The sequence below is a fragment of the Patella vulgata genome, chromosome 8 (genome assembly GCF_932274485.2).
Source record: "Patella vulgata chromosome 8, xgPatVulg1.2, whole genome shotgun sequence".
NCBI lineage: Eukaryota > Metazoa > Mollusca > Gastropoda > Patellidae > Patella > Patella vulgata.
The window spans coordinates 21,705,037-21,720,218 of record NC_065886.2 but is presented as its reverse complement, the minus strand read 5'-3'; the positions used below and the strand labels follow the sequence as shown (position 1 = coordinate 21,720,218).

General features: G+C 33.4%; 1 protein-coding gene across 1 annotated transcript; it reads left to right on the top strand.

Annotated features, from left to right (window-relative positions):
* The first annotated feature begins 52 nt into the window (after window positions 1-52).
* On the top strand, window positions 53-14,637 carry LOC126829448 (palmitoyltransferase ZDHHC3). Its single transcript, XM_050559348.1, has 8 exons — window positions 53-222; window positions 4,154-4,310; window positions 4,551-4,660; window positions 4,903-4,964; window positions 5,648-5,735; window positions 6,291-6,363; window positions 7,705-7,819; window positions 8,618-14,637. Exons 1-8 carry the CDS (start codon window positions 104-106, stop codon window positions 8,692-8,694), a joined length of 801 nt encoding a protein of 266 aa, XP_050415305.1. The 5' UTR covers window positions 53-103; the 3' UTR covers window positions 8,695-14,637.
* The last annotated feature ends 545 nt before the right edge of the window (window positions 14,638-15,182 follow it).

Below are 15,182 nucleotides of genomic sequence, written 5' to 3'. Positions count from 1 at the left end.
GCAACCCCACTAAACTTAATTTCGTCATCACCGGTAAAGGGCGAATAACTCCCACTGGAAAAAATTATCGGATTATGGTGGTAGTGTTTTTTCAGATTTCGGAATGGTTGTATTTCGAGGCGACCCTTGTGGGGTGATTTGTATTTTGATAACTTACACTGCTGTTTTTTATGCCGACTATGTTGTTGTACGACATTTGGTTATTCCAACCATGGCTGAAAGGTAATATGTTATCCGTAAACGACTACACTGTCTGTACTCAGTACTGTCCTCTGAAGATCAGACAGACTATTCAACTTTCAAGGCTTGGACTCAAGACTGAGATTCCCACGAATCCCAGGGCGCACCTAATTCGGGTCATCCAGATACATTTGATTAGTAGGCTACATGTTGATGTATTTTCTCGTTCAGAAACAGAGTTAGGTCTAAATTAGATAACAAATCTTACCTCTCAACCCTCCGTGTTTCGAGATTAGAAATGATGCCATTAACATTAACTCCAATGTAGCACATGCGGGAGCGATTCGCACCCGGCATTTGTAAACAAAATTGACAATATTTTTAATCAAAACAATGATTGATAATTTATTGTTATTTATAATATTTCTGCCACATCCAACTACAATTTAGCATATATAATCCTACCTGAAACGGGTACAAATCGTCATTTTTAAATCGAGGCGTTAAGCCGTTACTAAGACCGCCATCTTTTTAAACGATAAGCTGTCATCATGAAGGCGGGGCTAAATATAAGGCTTTTATAACAGCCAATCAAAAGGGCAATCTAAAGCATTTTAACTATGAATGGATTTCGATAAACTCATCTTATTTTAAAGATGTAATATGCATTAATAAAGAAATTGAGTTTGCCACTTGGAACTAAGGCCATCCAATCGTAGCTAAAAACAAACACATCAGTATATCTCAACGTTTTAGCTACGTTCTCGTAGCTAGGTCTAAATTAGAAATGTTTCCACTACTGATGGGTTCCGTCTTGCTCCAGCCACATTAGTGGACCGTCCTAAGCCTAAGGTCTTCCTTTGCTTTGAGCAAGTTTGTAGTCATTTGACTACAAAAAAGTTACTGGCCTATAACTCCCTTAATTTCAAATTACACTGACCCCAAACTGTACTGCTAAATCGCTAATATTTGGGACCTAGAAATTGACAAAAATGGGTCGCAACGCATATGATAATGTAATATGAATGTATATAAACTGAATTACATTTAATCGTTCCTGTTTTAACTGTAATTTCTAATCAGTTATGTTCGGCGAAATACGCCAGAAGTCTCATGTGAATGGCAATCTTTAGCGTTTTGCTTTTCCAGTCTACACCGATGGTATTTATTGTGCATGCTCTCCAGATAAGAATATAGCGTCACCATTTGACGTGACTTGTGGAATATGTCTAGCCCTGTTCTTTGAGTCCCTTGTTCCAAATGGCGATGAAACGCATTATGGTACACGATTCGTGTACCAATGGTAAAATGGTTATTTTGTCTTGAATATTGGATATCAGAAGCCCATCTTTTCCCTGTAAGATCACAAGACCAATGTTGATTTGAATTGACAAATAATTTGTGTTTTCAATGTCGAAGATTTTTGATGATATTGAGGTAGAGACTTAGCTACTTTAACATATAACAAACCAATTTGCATTGAAATAAAGGTGAAACCTTACTGTTACACCGTATAATTAGGCTATATGATTTGGTTTACGGTTAGGTAACATGTCATTTCGGTTCCGCGTCATTTCAGATTCAGTCTGACGATGGTTCGGACTTACTTTATGATGGTTCAGACTTATTGACGACTTTTCGGACTCAGTCTGGCGATGTTTCGGACTCGGATGAATAATTAAATAATCGAATCAACACTCGGCCGCCATTATCGCTGATTGACAACTCACATTTTTCCTCGTCCACTAAAGAACTGTAAGGTTTCTTTGTGCATACTACAATAACATTGGGATTATCGGTTAATCAGCTTTAATTATTCTACTTTGATCGTTGCCATTTCTAATATTTTCTAAAAAGAGTTTTATTTTTACACACTAATTTATTGATTGGTACTGCTATCTATGGCAAGCTTGTCGAGGAATGCATGTCGACGTGTAGCTTACAGATTATCGTTAAAAAATTCTAGGGGCTTGTAAAAACAGTGCGTGTCAAGTAAATATTTACTTTGTTTTTTTGTGTAGGTCATTTTGAAATAAATTCTACAGCATATTATTCTTTTTTAATAAAATAAATTACTTTAACGAGAAACGATGATAAAGAACCGTAAGTACAACTATGTTTTATCGTTTGGTTGAGTCTTTTAATAACCATGTGTTTCGTGTTAATATTTTCTTTCATGTTTTGAATTGGCCTATTTCTAATAAATTCATCAGCTACTTTTTATATACATTTTACAGATAAACATTCAACATTGAAAATTTTGCAGTTTCTTGAGAGATCTATACGATGCATGATCCACGATTCCACATGCTGTACTTGATTGCGAGCGGTAAATTTTACCTGCATGTTATTTTTTGTATAAAGTCGCTTTTAAATTGGTTTATCATAGATTGATTTGACAATTGGGTTCAACCTTACCTTTCAACTTTTTCCCAAGTCCGAAACGTCACCTACCCAAGTCCGAAATGTCGTAAGTCCGAAATGACGCGGGACCGTATTAACTATGATGGAATGATTACAGGACATTTCGATCCCACGACATATCAGACTACTAACATTTCGGCCCCAATCAATAAAAAATATGTCTCGACGTTTCAGATTAGGATATAATATAAGATATTTAGGAATCGGGTGCACAACAGTTGGGACTCAAGAACCAGCTGCTCTTAACGGTTCGTTGATAATTATCATTTTCTGTAAAACTAATTTATTTAAAAAAAGAATAATATGCCGATGAATTTATTTGAAAATGACCTACTCAAAACACAAAGGAAAATATTTACATACGACATTCACGGTTATTACAAGTCCCTAACATTTTTTAACGATAAACTGTAAACTCACTTTGACATGCATTCCTCGATAAGCGTGCATTAGAAGGCAGTACAAATCGATAAATATAGTGCAAACAAAGAATAGTCTTTTCGAAAAAAATATTAAAAACAGCAACGATTAAAGTGGTATAATTAAAGCCGATTAATCGATACAGGATAATCCTGATGTTACATGTATTGTAGAATGTGAAGTAATCTTGGCCGTGCTTGGCCAATCAAGCTTGTTTACTCTTTCATACAAGAAAACAATGAAGTACAGGTATTACTAATATACACATATATTTTCAATGATGTTTTATTTATTCATCATTTATTATTGTCCGTGGCGTAACTGAGTATGAAACCTCATTAAGTACAGTCATTACATGTAAGTACATGTAAGTATGAAAAGTCGCCAGCTGAGTCTGAACTGTCATTTGTGTGGAGTCAGAAAAGTCGCAAGACTGAAATGTTGTGCTACCGATGGCATTAGGAACATATTCAACACTTAAAGTTAGTTACCACTTTTACTGTAGATTTTAAATGTGACTGTTTTCCATTGACTGCCTAATGTTTACAAATTAATTTTAAGTCAGGAGAACAAGGCCTGGTTTGAGGACTTTTTGATCATTTCTCATTTTAAGATAGCCTATATGGGATTTTGTCTCCCTTCCACACGGCAGAAAATTCTCAAAACTAAATTGTTTTGTAATTTAAATAGGCCTTATAATGTCATCGATGCTGATTTAACTATGGTACCTATACTTATTGAAGAAATGAAATGAAATGGGGTTTTAAGTCCTACTGGGGTTTAGCTCCGACTGTGCTAATGAAAACGGGCATACACCATACAGTATGCTATGAGGGAAATTTTACCCGGGCAGCAGCACTATGGCTTACTCTTGTATCGAATTCCAAGGGATCTTTTACGTGTATGCCAATGTATACATGGGACCTCGGTTTTTCACACCATCCAAATGACTAGACAGCTGTCCTTGTTAGGCCCTCCATGCTGCACCACTGATGGAAACCATATCATAAAATCCCAATGAACTGACTTATTGAAAAAGTGCTGGCCTACTCCAATGATGTAACTATATAGTCATTTTACAAACGAAAATTGAATTGATATGAAGTTTATTGATAAATATTCTTTTCAGTATGTGGGGAGCTGTAAATGTTGTGTTTTTCAACATGATTGTATTTTTATTGACTATTTCACATCTACGGGCTGTATTATCAGATCCAGGAATAGTTCCTTTACCATCCACAAGTATGGATTTTTCGGATCATCATGCTGGAAATCCTGTCCAATCGGTATGTTTTCTTTATTTTCTTCTTTCATTGCAGGATACATGTATGTAATATAATATTTACAGGCCTGGAAATGTCAAAAAAGTTACATGTACCTGTATTGAGTGACAAGTCGCTTGCTTCATAATTGATTTAATAGCATACATGAGTATCATTTAGGCATAGTGCTATTTAGCTGGAATGTCATACAGGGCTGTTTAGTATGCTTGTCTTAATTTGTTAACTGAAATTTCTATTTTACAGAAAGATGGCTGGACAGTATGTATAAAATGTGAAACATATCGACCTCCAAGAGCACATCATTGTCGAGTCTGTCGTCAGTGTATCAGACGAATGGATCATCATTGTCCATGGTAAGTCACTGTCACTATTTGTTTAACTATAGATATAAAACAAATTTTAATGAATTTGTAACCTATATTTAAACAAATTTTATAGGCTAATATGTTCTCAACTCAACTGTTACATGGGATGTTAGCATACATAAAGTCATATCTTCGAGTAAATCTTTTGAAGGATTAATTGTTTTTCTCTCTTGCGCAGAAATTTATAATTGTATAGTGTCATTAAATCTTGATATTCAATATTTTTTTAGGATAAATAATTGTGTTGGAGAGTTTAATCAGAAGTTTTTTATTCAGTTTTTATTTTATGTGGGTAAGTAATAAAGTGATTTTATTAATGTCATTTTAATATGTTTTAAGTATTATTTGGGCAAAGAGAGAACCAGAGATCATGTAAACCTTTTGTAAATTTGGATTGCGTTTTGAGTTATCTTATTGTTAACATTTTGCCTGTTAAAGTCTACTAAAGGTGCAGTGACTAGTCATACCTATTAAAATCCAATAACTAATATATAACCTTATCAAAACTGCTGGAGTTCATGGCAGGAAGGTGATGAGATGTTGACTGACCATGCTGTCACTCTCTGATCCAGTTATAGTTTCTATTACTCAAGGATGCACATAATATTTTGGTTAAATAAAAAAAAAATTATTAAAGTGAATTTGAGTGAATGTATGAATTGAAAATCTGACCCTTTTATATAAAATATGTTGAATGTAATGTGTGCCTATTGATGTGACCAACACAAACTCTCTTTTCAGTGTCAAAACTTTCACTTTGAAAAGTTTTGTGGATGATTTAAATTTAAAAGGTCTTGTTAAAATTTAAATGGTCTTGTTAAAATTTAAAAGCCATTAGTAAAGTTGTTCGAATAAGAAACCTAACCATGTACATATGAACATTGTGAATGTTGACATCAGATATTATGTAGGCCTGTTGCATGTGAAAATTTTGCTTTGTATAAAGGTTCATGTTGGTATATGTTTTTATTTCAGGTTTGTTGAGTGTTTATGCTTTTGGGTTGACTATAGCTGCATGGATCATAGACCCAGGATCTCCAAAAGAACTAAAACATACCAAATTGTAAGTTAAATTTATAGATCCTAATGTATTTTCTATATGGTTGCTGTTATTTGTTCATATCTGTTGTAATACAGCCCACAGTTCTATAAACCCCACACGTTTAGTATATATCCATACTCAGCCTCTCTGCATGCGTAACTTTGCCTTTTCCCCAGTACATTGGATGACATAATGTCTTTACATATTCTTTTATAATTGGGAGCTACTGTGGTTCATTGAGTAATGCGCTGGCTTGCTAACCAGGACATCATAATTTAAATCCCTATGTTGGTCGAGAAAGTTCCTCAGCATTTTCCGCCATGGTTTCACTTTGTCAGTGGGCGATCTTTTGGATGGGACGGAAGACTGAGGTCCTGTGTAGACATTAGTGTGCCGGTAAAATAACCTTGACAGTTGCAATTTGAAATAAGGGTAGGGCATAGCGCCGCTTTCCGGGCAAAATTTTCCTCATGGCACACTGCATTGTATATGCCCGTCTTCGTTAGCTCGGTCTATGCAGAAAAGTAGGACTCTAGTCTAAACCTCATTTCTTTCCATTTCTTTTATAATTTTCAGAATACATTCTGTTATATTAGTGATTGAGTCGATTCTGTTTGGTTTGTTTGTTGTTGCTATCGGCTGTGATCAGGTAGGTTATACAGTACAGTCCAAAGTGTATTTAGTGCTTTTTCGCCCAGATACATTGAATCCACAACTTTTGATCTTGTCAGTATCACTATGAATTTCTAGCATGCTGGTGCCACAGCGAAATTTTAGCATGCTGATACAGCTGTAAGAAGCTTATCTAACATGTTGAAATTGGAAAGAATTAAATGGATCCGGAAGGTTCTGCATTACAGTCCAACACTTGAAACCTGTGGTAGTACATCGGTAGAATGTTTCCTTTCACTTTAATACTTCAGCAAAGTATGTACATGTTAGTGCTCCTATGGTTAGGACTTTTTGTTATTCGAATAACCATATAGCTATTAACCAGTTAGTAACGGTTTAACAGTTTAGTACCAATTTTCAACATAAAACAGCCTTTTCAGGAGGTGTGAGTCATTACTCGCGCGGATGCTATTCTCGCCTAAAAGGCATTACGTGCGCAAATGTTTCAGGAAAGTTTTCATAGAAATGTTATTTGATTATTGAACCATTTTTTTTAATTCAATATCTAGGATAAATTTCAAGACAGTACTCTGTTTCCCATTGTACGTGACATATTACGAGTGCACAATGTTACTAAGAATAGAATAAAGTAAATTGGAAGGTGTCTATTTATTGGACAATCAAGAAATAATTTCGGGCTTGCAAGTAGAATTTTTATGATTGGTTAATTTAACTAAAAACTAAAGTAGAGAAATTTTGAGATATGAAACGTGGAGAATGTCGTAACGAATCTACTATAATGTCATTTTCTAGCCTTCCTGATTATATTTTGCATGGTGGTTACATTTTTAAATAAATATTAAGCAAGGTCGAATATAGTAAGAAATAGTGAAAAGTATTTGGATTGTATTAACAAAGCAAAAGTCAGAACAAGGTCCACTGACATTGCCGTACAACTATGAGTGCTATTTAATAGTATTATATTTTAGCAGACATCGTAGGGCGACAGTTACATTCTAAGATTTTTAAAAATAAAATACAAAAGGACAACAGACATCTTTTGTTATAAAGAGGAATATAATGGGACATAACTCTATGTAATGGTGGACATCTCTGAATAATCATACTGTGCAATTCGAACCGTTTAACCGTCAAATTCTAACTGTTTGCGGTTCATACTGTGCAATTCGAACCGTTTAACTGTCAAATTCTAACTGTTTGCGGTTATCTGACTAGCTATAGGAGCACTAGTACATGTGCATCTACCTATATCATGTAGCTGAATAATTCCTCTTGTCCTTGATCTTTTTATACAAAATTCCTTATTCTCTAGAAATCTTTTTTCTTAAAATCTGTATTTTTCTTTTTGTTTTCCAAGATATCCTCAATTCTAAATGATGAAACATTAGTAGAACAAGTTAAGAAAGATTCAAATTCATACAAAAGACAACCGAAATCCAGGATGGCATTATTTCAAGAGGTCTTTGGACGTGGTAAGTTTTGGTACAGAACAAGATTTTTAATTTGGTACACCTTCAAATCACACCCAATAATGTGGATGCAGGACGGGGCGGTCTGGCTAGGGACAATGTATAGTAGTTCGGATGGGACCCCCCAAAAAAGAGGGCCCGTGGTACACATTGGCGTGCATGTAAAAAAAACCTTGACAGTTGGAATTCAAAGTAAGAGTAGGCTGTAGTGCCACTGGCCAGGAAAAATGAACCTGATAGCACGCTGTATGGCGTATGCCCATCTTCATTAGCTGTGTTGGTGTAAATCAGTAGGACCATTTTCAACCCCATTTCATTTCATTTTATCCAAAAGTGACCAAAGTAGAATGTTCATCAATTCATTTTCATGTCTTTGCCAGTAAATTGGGGGGTCATGATGGCTAAGCGGGTAAGACACTGGCTCGCTAGCCTGGAAGTCAGGTGTTCGATCCTTGCACTGGCTGAGAAATTTCATCCAGATATTCCGTTGTTCCCCTCTGTCAGTGATGCAGGATGGAGGGTCTGACAAGGACAGCTGTCTAGTCATTTGAATGGGATGAAAAACCAAGGTTCTATGTACACATTGGCGTGCACCTAAAAGATCCCTTGAAAGTTTGAATTCGATATAAGAGTAGGCCATAGTGCTGCTGTCCGGACAAAATTTCCTTCATAGCACACTGTATGACGTATGCCCGTCTTCACTAGCCCAGTTCGGAGCAGAACAGTAGGATGTTAAACCCCATTTAATTTCATTTCATTGCCAGTAAATTAAAAGCACTTTATCTATGCTACTTGTTTCAGGTCATCCTTTATCATGGTTATGTCCCTTGCAATTTAATCCAGTGAACAGACAATTACAGTCATCATTCGAGGTCTGATCTAAAAATAAAAACCAAAGACAAATACATCATATCAGCTGAACAGTTGAGCAATCATTTCTTGTATTTTAATGTTTATTTCATTTCTTTTTATAAACTTAATGGTAATTGTGTGGATTCAGTGAAATAACTATTGTAGACACATATTCAGTTTTGGGAATAGGCAGGGTGGGTAACCTTTCTAAGGCAACACAAATAAAATAAGTTGTTTCTCGGGCACCGCCCGCACGCAAAATTGGTTGCGCGTGCGGCCTATTTATTAGTCTTGATGAAAAATAAAAAATATGTAACGCCCGCCCGAACATCGATAAGCAAGTCATAAAAAAAATATGCCGCATGTATCTACATGCCCCATTCGTGAATATCCATTCAAATGTATTAAACTGATTCAGATGTAAACGCTCATTTACGGGTCTTTTTTATTGATATCGAAAGAACCTCCATTTTTGTATCACGTGATTTTAATTACCTCCCCTTGTGAACTAGAATTTGATTCGTGTTAAACACCGAAAGTCATTGACAACAATGCAATGTAATTCAATCATTCGATCTTAATCGGCTCATTATTGCCGGCTTCAGTCGGTCCATGTTTGAAAAAATCCTACTTATAAAACAATGAATCGTAGAACAGGTTAATTATTATAACTTGTGGCTACGAATACGATACGATGATAGTCACCATACCTTAGTCAGAATCTGGGTCATTAGCACGTTTAACGGTAGTTTTGATAATCCGGAAAATAATAATTGGATTACACATTTGATGGTTTTACTGACGAGTTGTTAGTTAAATTTAAATAGTCATTCGATATAAACCCCAGATAGAACACCGAATATGCTGAGAAACACACCAAATATCCTGAGAAACAGTCATTTCACGAATCCCGATGACACGTGACATGCATTGGTTGGAATTAGGTCAATCATTATAAACCAGCGATACTAGATTTAGATCGAAGTGTCGTTTACCGTGATGATTATTTTTGATACACATGCTGACAGAGGCTTACTCTTTAAAATATTGTCGTTATTATGGACAGCTATTAATAGTCGTACGGAATTTTATTTTAAACCAATTTCAATTATGGTTGTCACCATTACCATTAGTAAGCTACATTACGTGAATTAAATATGGAAAATTATTTTCCTTTCAGTCAGTGTTCAGTGTTTGAGTAGACTTGATTTTTGGATTTATGTTCTAAGTATGTATAATATATAACTGAAAGCAAAACCGTAGACAAGTAATGACTTTCTCATTAAAAAAAAAAAAAAAAATACAAGGCCGCCCTCCCGCCCCAACAATTTTCAACAATAGGCAAATTTTATTTTGCACCATCCTCTAGCCAGAAATGAGATAAAAAAAAAAATAAACCGCCCTCCCCCCCCTACAGTTTCAGCTGTCAGTTGCCCGAGAAACAAGACATTTATTTTGTGTAGCCTAAAGTTGAAAGATTTTTTGTTTTATTTTGTGGTTTCAAACATTATTTGATAGGAGTCAATGAAAGACTAGAAAACATTTTTGACAAAACTTATTCAGGTTATTCAAGTAAAACTCCCAACTATCAATTTTAAATTTAATTTTTTTTTTACAATATTGATATATTTCATGTACTGTATAATAAAAATATTGGTACATTTCATATACTGTACCTCGAACTCATATTCATAAATATACAAAACCGCATTATGTTAGAGCTGGGTGATATTTCATTTTTTCGATATAAAAATGTCAAAAGAAATAAAAACCATCAAATATACTGTCTTAAAAAAAATATTGAAAAAACGAACATACCGATATATATCACGGTTTTGATTTTCTGGATAATATTTAACATAAATATTGAAAAATGACTTCCTTTTAATGTTATTTATGATATTTTATTGCTTTGAGATGAATAAATACTGTTAGATAAACTGCAGACTATTCATTCCATGAAGTTTGCAAACACCGTTAAAGAGCTTTGTTTTCGTCACATGACTTCTCGCTCACTTTTCCACTTGAGGATACTGTAAGAATTATCCTTGCTTCTGTTCAATTTCAATGCATCTTGACGAATTGTTTATACGGATACTTTGATTTTCCAAAGGAGTCATTGAGTTTCTGATTGAAACAAATTTTTAATAAAGCAGAAATATAAATATTGAAACTATATAGAGTGTACCAATAGACTGATTATCATTCACCGTTGGAAGTGTCATGGCGGCCCGTGTTCCAAAAAGTCGCTCTTTGGCAAAATCCGTGGATACTTTTTGACATAGTATTTACGTTTTATTTATAGTTTAACTCAGTGTATTGTGAAGCATATGCTTGTATGAGAAAAATGAGTTTGCAAGGGCAAGTGAATATGCACGGCCTCCTTCATATGTAAATATTCTTAATTTTTTTTGTGCCTCCTTCATATGTAAATATTCTTAATTTAAATCAAATATCATAATTAATATATTGGAAATTATAATTGTAATAAACAATTACAACATAAACCGACATTGTTTGCAAGTCTTCATGGCTATATATACATATTAAATTTACAGCTCATTAAATTTTGTTTGTAAATTTAGTACTTGTAATAATATTGTCTAGAAAATGTCAAGTGAATACTCCGGGGGTATTTCCAACTTTTTAAACATGTCTATTTACATTTAAAAGGTGATAAACTGAAATTATTGACATTTTCTGAAAATATCGCGATATCTATTTTCAAGGATATTGCCCAGCTCTACATTCTTGTCATAATTTGCCATCATTAAATACAAGAAATCATAACAAATCACATTTTACCAAGAAGAGCAGATAATCTTGAAATCAATATAATTAAATTTCTAATTGGTAGTTTTTCAAAATGCCATTATTTGCGATAAGGAGTTCATCCAATTTCAGATACACATAGCAAAAAGGCCTAAAACTGAACTGAATAGCCCAAATTGGCTTCTATAAGTCTGTTGAAATTAAATTAACATAATTATAGGATACATAGTTCTAATTGGCATTTTTTAATATGCCCTTATTTATAGTTAGGAGTTACTACACATAGCAAATGGCCTTAAAACTGATATTGTCACAATTGGCTTCCATAATTCTGTTTTACAGATTTTATTATTTTCAATACAGTGAATTTTAAACTGATTAACAAGGACTGCTTTCTATTTGTAATGTCATTTTAAGTTTTTATAAATAAGAATTTCATGCAATGTTTTATTTTTTTATTTCATTGTTTTTAACACCAATCAAAAATTCTGTTGAAGGTCCCATATCCTGAGCTACAACAGCGTAAGATTTTATTCTTGACCTTTAGTTAAATTTTACCAAGTTTTGAAATATGAATGGACACAGTAGAATAAATGCTGTGATTAAAGTTGATTTGCTTAGATATAGGTCAGTGTTCCTGTTAGTGGGAGTCTGTTTTATTTTCTGTACTGAGATTTTATCTCCAAAGACTTGTCATCAGCTAAAGTATCTTCACATTATTATTTAGATCTAAATCCTTACATACAGCATATGATTGTTAAGCCTAATAAGGTTGTTGCATGTCATTCCTCAACATAAATCACTTTGAATTATTGAAATAGTTGTTTATAGCAGTTACAAATTATTAATTAATGTTTATTATTATATGTTATAAGGTATCTTTCAATATATATTTTATTAACTCAAGCATTGTGATGTGTTATTTATTATTTTAGAGATAATAAAGGCTGGAATCAGTTTGTTTTCTCAATATTTTAAGAATAGATTTAATTGGGGTGCCAAATCAGGAAGGCGCTAAAATAAACTGGTTCTTGCCTTGAAATGTGTATATTATTATGTATATATGTAGTAATTGCATTTAGAAGTATTAATCATGTTACAATATTTACTCTTTAACTAACTGGACATTCTTACCCTTCATTTTAGAATTCATTAGACCTTTCAATTTGGAATCCTTGGCTGATATATGGCCATGTTATGAATGAATCAGTCAAATGTATTCATTTTGTGCTTGGAGATGACATTTAACTTTGAACTATGTATTTATTCTTTCTGTTGAACAATTACTAGTTCTGTTGCTGCCAGTGATGTCACAAATGCATTCATTTCAGGAAAGCATTTGAGCGGAGAATCCTGGAATTGATGTTTATGAAGTCTGTTCTTCAACTATTTCATTGGCAATGCTTTGGAAAATATTGGCGCCCTCTTTCATGTTTTCATTGTCTTAATTCTTTTGTATATTGTTGTACATTATTTTTATTGTATATATGTATCGATATATGCAATCATTTAGCTTTTGATTATAATTTATGCAAATAATACATAGAGTTACTTCTTTTTCTGTCAGGTTTTATTCAAGTTTCTTTTTATCTTATGCATATTTAAATGATATTGAAAATTAATGGGGTAAATAATGTTAGAATTATTATATTTTTTCTGGAATTTTCAATTATTTGGACTATATTGCTCATATATATTTACTTAATGCATACTGATTAGCAGTGAATGTTCTCTAGGCCACTACAATCACTGACATCGGTGTGGCTTAATGAACATTTTGTTTAAGTATTAGAAAAATAAATAGAAATGTTTGAAGTATATCTAGATAAAAAATATTTCCTATTTAGTGTAAATGGGTATATAAAATGAGTAAAAGGCACAATTCTGCCTGAAACAGTTAACACAACAACGTCTTATGTAAACAATGCATGCGCTATAGACGATGGATGCCCTGTGATGCAAAGTCACCTGTAGAGGGCATACTTGAACTTGTAAAGGTCAGTCATCTAATACAGAAGTATAAGAAGGGTTTCACAATACCTATGTAAACAGATTGGGTTTAATGCCCTACTGTTTAAACATAATGTAACATCAATAAGATCAATTTAATGCATCTAGATAAACAGAATGTGACATCAATAAGATCAAGTTAATGCATCTAGATACGCTGTATTCATGAACTGTTTTGTATACAGTATTCGTATGATCTTATCCATGTTTAATTAGTTGCACAATGTTGATTTCATTACTTATAGTTTGATACTTGAAACAAACTGTCATAGATATTATAAGGCCTAGCTCTCAGTACTGCTGGAATTTCAAACCAGTAGAATTCGAGTTGGGATATTTGGCACTGATTTTAGTTAACTAGATTATATATTATTAAATGTATTAGGGCAAACATGTTTTAATTATTGTTTCTTTATAAGAACAATTAGTACAGGTAAGGTGAACATTTAGTCTTTAGGCTTTATCTTCTTCTGTCTAGTTCTCAATTAAAGGTGTGTTTTCTTATGGTTAACGAGATTGTGATTTTTCACCAGGGCTATACTTGGTCCCATCTGTAGATGTACCATATATTTGTCCTGAAATAAGCTAGTTTTAGTTGACTGGACGATAAAGCTCAATTGTCTCTCTGTCCCTAACTGGTAGTTAACATTTACAGTACACAAACAAAAAAGACACTAACACAATTTGTGCCAGTAAATGGGGATAGATAATCCTTAGCAGTGAAGAAATAGAGGATTTGTTGGGTAACATCTAAGCTATAGACTACAACATTAATCACCTATTACTATTATTATACTTGTAATGGTTATTTTTAGAATTGAAATACTAGCAGAATAGGATTTCCAAACCATTACTTGTAAGGTTGATTTCTGCAACAAATATGTTTTGTCTTTGTAGTTGAATTCAACCTTAGTGTCCATGATGGTGGTGTAAATAGGAGATGGAACACAGTCCTTTTGTTTGTTTTTTTTGTTTTTTTTCTCGTAATTCTAAATTTTAAGATATCTCAGTAAATGTAAATGTATACCCCTAGCCTTCTAAAATCTAGCTCAATTTTCTTTTTATCATATAATTGTTGTAAAGGATATAATTTATGTATTGATCTGTTTCTGTCAAATGTCATGATATTCTGTCTACAATGTAACTTTGGAATATTTTTTTATTTGATATAAAATATTTATAAACCAGATTCGGCTCATTTATCAATGACCTTTTTTGTCACTGGAATAAAATCACAGTCTGTAATATGATAGCCTAGTACTTCTCTTTTCCATAGAAACCTAGACAGATATCTTTTACATGTAGTTGCAAGGGAAAGATTCACACAATTATGCCAGGTGATTCCAGAAAAATTAAAATTCACACAATATAGCCATGGAGATGCCAACTCTCCATCACTCAGTAAAAACTCTTGCATTTATCCCATCTTCCCTGAATCCACTCATTCCAAATGGAAAAACACCTGGATTTTTATACACCCATATTTTCATGTGGACATATATTATCGACTGTGGACACTCTATAGGTCACATTTTTTATCCGATTTTGAACAAACTTGGAATATAGGATTTAATACCTAAGATCTTGGTTCCTTTCGATATTGGCAGGTATCGGACTATTACTTCATGGATTATGTACGAAAAATTGCGTTTTTAACTTGTGGACCCTCGAGAGGTCACAATTTTTATCCGATTTTAAAAACCAATAACTATATCACTGTTACACCATAATG